Source organism: Lonchura striata, chromosome 5 (assembly GCF_046129695.1).
Source record: "Lonchura striata isolate bLonStr1 chromosome 5, bLonStr1.mat, whole genome shotgun sequence".
In the NCBI taxonomy this organism is placed as follows: domain Eukaryota; kingdom Metazoa; phylum Chordata; class Aves; order Passeriformes; family Estrildidae; genus Lonchura; species Lonchura striata.
Window position 1 is genome coordinate 3,632,676 of NC_134607.1, and position 6,000 is coordinate 3,638,675.

General features: G+C 45.5%; 1 protein-coding gene across 3 annotated transcripts in view; it reads left to right on the forward strand.

Annotated features, from left to right (window-relative positions):
• Nucleotides 1–6,000, forward strand: part of ARHGEF5 (Rho guanine nucleotide exchange factor 5) — a 32,411-nt gene extending 26,411 nt beyond the window's left edge. For all 3 annotated transcript variants that reach the window (XM_021540071.2, XM_077783201.1, XM_077783202.1), the window contains exons 8-15: nt 227–356; nt 1,280–1,354; nt 2,177–2,266; nt 2,583–2,737; nt 3,403–3,564; nt 3,937–4,007; nt 4,335–4,439; nt 4,646–6,000. In XM_021540071.2, coding sequence (XP_021395746.2) covers nt 227–356; nt 1,280–1,354; nt 2,177–2,266; nt 2,583–2,737; nt 3,403–3,564; nt 3,937–4,007; nt 4,335–4,439; nt 4,646–4,800 — 943 coding nt within the window. In that variant the 3' untranslated portion in view covers nt 4,801–6,000. The remainder of the gene's footprint in view (nt 1–226; nt 357–1,279; nt 1,355–2,176; nt 2,267–2,582; nt 2,738–3,402; nt 3,565–3,936; nt 4,008–4,334; nt 4,440–4,645) is intronic.

Sequence of the window (6,000 nt, forward strand, 5' to 3'; positions counted from 1 at the left end):
TGGAAAGAGGAGAGAGCTAATAACAGCTGTACTGCCATCCTGTAGCTGTTAGAAACCCATAGTTGCTCTTCAGCAGCAGAGTGGTGCAGTTTTTTGACACCTCTTGCCCCAGGGACAAAACGTGACTGTTGGGAGTACTCCAGCATTCCCTGAAATCTGATACTACTAAGGTTATTTATTTACTCTGCTGCCTGGATGTGTTTTTTTCTCTTTGTCACTCACACAGAAATGGAAATGCAGGGTTCCAGCAGGTCCTGGAGAGACTGGAAAGTGATCCAGTGTGCCAGCGCCTCTCGCTTAAATCCTTCCTCATCCTCCCCTTCCAGCGTATCACTCGACTCAAACTCCTCCTACAGGTAACTGTGGTGATTCTCTGCCTTCCCTCAAGTTTCCCTCAAGCTGTGTCTGGAAGCAGCTGAGGGAGTTGGGAAAGGGGCTCAGCCTGGAGCAAAGGAGGCTCAGGGGGAACCTTCTGGTTCTGCACAGCTCCTGACAGGAGGGGACAGCCGGGGGGATTGGGCTCTGCTCCCAGGGAACAGGGACAGGACAGGAGGAAATGGCCTCAAGCTGTATTAGGGAAGGTTTGGGTTGGACATCAGGAGGAGTTTCTTCCCAGAACGACTTGGGAGGCATTGGGTTGGGGCCTGCTTTGGGGGCATGATGCAGTCCCCATCCCTGGAGGTGTTCAGGAAATTATGGATGTGGCACTGTGTGAGGTATTGCTGTTTGTGAATCATTTAGGGCTTTGTTGTGACACTACTTGAATTGTACCTCAATAAAGAATTTATGGAGTCTTCTCAGAACACGCTGATTTACATTTTATTGAACTTTCTGGCTTCCTGCTAGGAAAACAAAGCAAGGGTTCCTTGGCTGCCCCCTGGAAGAGAGTCTGTGTCTATGCTTTGCCTGCAAAGTTGACTAATAGAGAGCCATCTAGACAGGGAATCAGCCACTCCTTAAAGAATTAATTTTGAGTTCCTTCTATGAAATTCTTCTTTTTAATAGGAGAAAAGAACAATTGTGTTCTGTTCATACATCCATTTGTGGTTCAGCTAGTGGTTGCTTTCTATGCCTTGTAACTTCTATGTGATAATTAATACAATTTAGATTTACAGGAATGCCCTGGTCAGTATGACTTAACAGTGACATCTCAATGTTTTGGCTTTCTTGTCTCCACATGTCATCAGCTACTTCTGCTTTATTATTTATTGTACTCTTCAGTGGTGGTAATGTCCATCTTTCCCTGTTTGCATCATGAAAATAATCTTTTCTCACACAGAATATCCTAAAAAGAACTCAGCCCAAGTCTGAGGAGGAAGTGCAAGCAACGCAGGCCTATGATGCACTTGAAAAGGTAAAGATGCCTACCCTTTCTGCAGCCTTACCTTTGTCTTTAATTAGTCATCAACTCCCACCCTTGCCCCTGTAAGAAAATCTTGCTTTAAAAAGCCCCACAGAATTGCTCTATTGCATCCCTTCCTCTTATCCTGTTTTATTATAGAGGCAAGGGTTAAAGTTTTCTGGGACAAATGGTTATCTAAAATTTGTACAGCTTCATAAGGTGGGTTGTTCTGTCTAGTGATGATTTGACCTTCCAAAGGAGAGCCACGAGGATGGTGAAGGGCCTGGAGGTGAGGACAAAAGGAATGGCTGATGTTACTTAGTCTGTTCAGCTGGAGAAGAGGAGACTGAGGCCAGAGCTCACAGCAGTTCTGCAGCTTCTTCACGAGGGGAAGAGGAGGGGCAGCTCTGATCTCTGCTCTGTGTGACCAGAGACAAGGACCCAGGGAATGTCTGGACCTGGGTCAGGACAGGGTTAGGGTGAATATCAGGGAAAGGTTCTTCCCCCAGAGGGTGCTGGGGCACTGCCCAGACTCCCCAGGGAATGGTGATGGCCCCAAGGCTGCCAGAGCTCTGGGAGCATTTGGACAATGCTCTCAGGGATGCACAGGGTGGGATTGTTTGGAGCATTTGTGCAGGTCCAGGAGTTGGACTCAATGATCCTTGTGTGTCCCTTCTAACTCAGAATATTATCTGATTGCAATATATACTATTTTGCAGGAGGATGCCAAAGGGATTGTCACTTATGCTGACACCTGAGGGGCTCCTGGGAGTAGTACTGATCCCACCATGCAGTTCTGCTCCCACCTCACTGCTCATCTGTTTTCCTCTGCAGCTCATCAAGGATTGCAATGAGAATGTCCAGCGCATGAAAAGCACTGAAGAGCTGATCTACCTCAGCCAGAAGATTGAATTTGAGTGTAAGGTGAGCTCATCCATTCCCTGGGCCTTGCTGTAGCCTAATGTATTTTTTGGCTTTCCCCACAGAGCCACTTTCTGTTCTCCTCTAGGATATACATACAGCTGTTGAACCAGAACATTATCCACAGGCCAGCTCTTCATCAGTGCTTCCCTTGCCCAATCATTCATGTCAGCCTTCTCATGAAGGTGCTTGCCATGACTTAACACCTCTCCAGCTGGAGAACTGAAAGCACAGTTCCTCAAGAGAAAGGCAAAAATGCAAATCTAAAACTCAGAGGGTTCTTTTTTCTTGTGCATAAATATTTATTTTTGTCTCGCAGATATTCCCACTCATCTCACAGTCGAGGCGACTTGTGAAGTGTGGTGAATTGACAGCACTGGACTTCAACAACCTGAGTCCAAAATGGAAAGTCATGACCCGGCCCATCTACCTGCACCTTTTCAATGACTGTCTGCTCCTGTCTCGGCCCAAGGAGTGAGTGCTTCAACACAATTCTTGCTGCCCCTTCTAAAATACCTGTCTCTTTTGGTGTCTGTGCTTTGATGACAGAGTCCTTTCCCTCTGCCTGCCAGCAAGTGGCAGCCTTTGTCAAGTCACTCTCCTGTCCCGACCTGATGTGAGTATCATGCAAGTATGTGGAAATTGATAGTCCCAACTCTTAATTATATATTGTAATAAAAAAACATACCCTGTGGTCCCTAGTGCAGCAGTTCTCATCTGCCTTTGCATCTCTACCATCTGAAACATTTGAACAATAACCATTTATTCTAGTTTTACTAGGTAAATAATTTCTTCCTAAAGCACAGTATGAGGACTAGTGAATGTGCAAATCACTGGTTTGTCAAGAGTTGTTGGTTAGTTGTGTTGGGGTTTTGAGGGTGGTGGGTTTGTTTTTAAGCTGTAAGCTACCAAATAATATTCTGACAGGACAGAGCTTAGTATTTCTACCCTTTTCATTAAATCCTTTCTCTCTCTTCTCTGGTATTCTGAGACTTCTAACAAGAGCACTGCTTAGGATGTCTGAAGCAGATGAAGACTCATTAAAAGCTTTTTGCTTTCCTGCAGACTACACGACTCAGTGTGTAACCCTCATCACCTTAAAACTCATACCTTGTTTTGCTCCTCCTCTTGACCTGCAGGGGCGGACGCTTCGTTGTGTTTGACCACGCTGCTTTCTCGTACGTGCGCGGGGAAAAGTGCGAGATGAAACTCCACGGGGCAAACAAGAATCTCTTCCGTCTCTTTCTGCTTCAGAATAACCAGGGAAAAAGAGTGGAGTTCTTGTTTCGGACAGAGACACAGTAAGAGCTCAAGTTTACCTTTGGTGTATCCATGGCCAGACACCTCCTAATAGCCTGATGGTTGGTCCCTCAGCTACTCAAATGCTGAAATACCAAATGCAGCTGCTAAGCAGAAGTCTTGAAAAGCATCCTCCTGCTGTAACTGTAATTTCCTTGTGAAACACCTTCCTCCTCTCTCATCATAGCTGCTCATACAATACTACCACATTATGTCATACCATCAGCCTCCAAAAATGGGAAATTTTGCCTTTTCCCACCTCCTTTCTCTGCTTCCCTTTCTGTGAACAAACACCCTCCACCCCACCCCATTTCAGTCACCAGGCTGATGTCCCTCAAACTGAGTGCTGATACCTATTCTGTGCTATTTTCCAGCAGTGAGAAGCTGAGGTGGATCTCTGCTTTGGCTCCTCCGCGGGGAGAACCGGACCTCCTGGAATGCCCTGGTGAGACTGCTCTCCTGCTGCAGCAGTGGGGGCAGGCTGGCTCGCAGGAGTCACTGTGAGGGGGGATACCCCAGAAGGATTCCAAGGCAGGGTACTTGGGGTTTTGTAGATAAAGAACCTCCTGGGCTTTCCCTCAGTGCTGGGTGCTGCCAGTTATTTTACATGTTTTAATGCTTCATTTTAGACAAAGACCTGCCGTGTCCCTTCCAGTTCCCTGCTTTTTATTTGGGAAGCTCCTTTTTCTCCACCTCCTCTGAGATGTGAGCTGATGCCCACAGGTTTCCTGTTGCTTTCCAATGTATCAATGTGATCTTTCCTCCCCTTCAGATGCACCTCAGGTTCAGTGCATAAAGACTTACAAGGCTCGGGAAAACGATGAGCTGGCTTTGGAGAAGGCAGATATCATCATGGTTATGCAGTACAGCAATGATGGTGAGCAGAATGAACAGTGGCTGTCTTAAACTGTAGGATTGAGAGGAGAGAGGGATTCTTCATCTTCTTCAGGATGCTTTATTTGGAAGCTGAAAGGGGATCTTTTCCTTTGCTCTTAGGGTCTGTTTAGAGGGGGCTTTTTTATGGGAAACAATGACAAAAATATATTACTTTTGCCTCACGTTGTGCTTTTCCCCACACCGCAGGGTGGATAGAAGGAGTAAAACTCTCAGACCGAGAGAGAGGCTGGTTCCCCTCAGAACACGTGGAAAACATCTCCAGCAAACACGTGCGGCAGAAGAACCTGAAGGAGGAGCAACGGGTGAAGAATGCCAAGCAGCAGGTTTTCTGCAAGAAATAAGACTCTGTTTGGACCTGTACAGTCTCCCTGCCATGGGGATGCCATGGCTTTTCTATTGTGCCTCAGAAGAAATGCCTCTGCGAAGAGCATAATACACAGCACTTTGACAGGACTAGGTGCTTTTTGCCAAAGAAAGCAGGAATTCAATCAGGAAAAACTTCCTCTGTGTCAACAGGACTACTGCAGCAAGAGGAGGGATAAAGATTGCATGTATTGCTTGCTTTGTGGTAGTAGGGAGGGACTTAAATCAGAGAGAGGTCTGAGGTCTGGACTTCTGAAAAGATATTCCTGGTTTTGCTACTGACAAGTTGCGGGACCTTATGCAAGTCACTTCAGAGTTCTGCCTCAGTTTTGCCATCTGCAAAATGGGGGTAAACTTACCTACCTCACTGCATGTTGTGAGGCTAAATTCATTAGTATTAGCAGCCTGAGAGCTTCAAGTTCTAGAGAAGGAAGGTGCTAAGTGCAAAGCACAACAGAGCTGAGGAGAATATTCCGTTTGAATATCCTCTGGATGCCTTCATGGCATTTGATCTCCATAGTGTAATTTCCACGTAGGGCAATTTATGTATTAGATCATGCAAATCTACTGGGGTTTAGATAGGCAAATATTTCATTGTACCCAAATGCTGTTAAGAGTCCTTGATAGCATTACAAAATCTGTTGGAATTAAGCAGAGTTTTCAGAAGCCACTGCGATGGTTTTCCCCACATAAGAGGTATCATGCTGAGGAATCTGCTTCACAAAGGTCACTTCTCTTCTGAACAAGCATCCCACCAAGCCATCTGAACTGACTTTTTTTTTTTTTTTTTTTACTCTGCCTCTCCCTGGAAGATCAGTGACTTTTGACAAAGATTTATATTTCGTGTTGGTACACGCCCCATACAGAATAACCAGGACTAGGCACATGCAATGAAGTGGCACTTTACTGCTGCTCTTACTCTGATTGCTGATGTGGTATTGCATGCACCATTTTGCACACTTATGGAGAACACAGATATTTAGCCGCTGTAGATAAAGTCAAAGTATGCAGCAGGATCTTTGTTCTTTTTAAGGACTCCTCTGGTTTTAAGTCCAGTTTACATGCAAAACCTGTCTGTTTGAGGATATTACTTCAACTGTAAAATACTGTTTCTGTGTTAAAGTGTTTAGCTCAGTCAATGCAAGATCAAGTTTAACAATCAATACACCAAAGAAAGC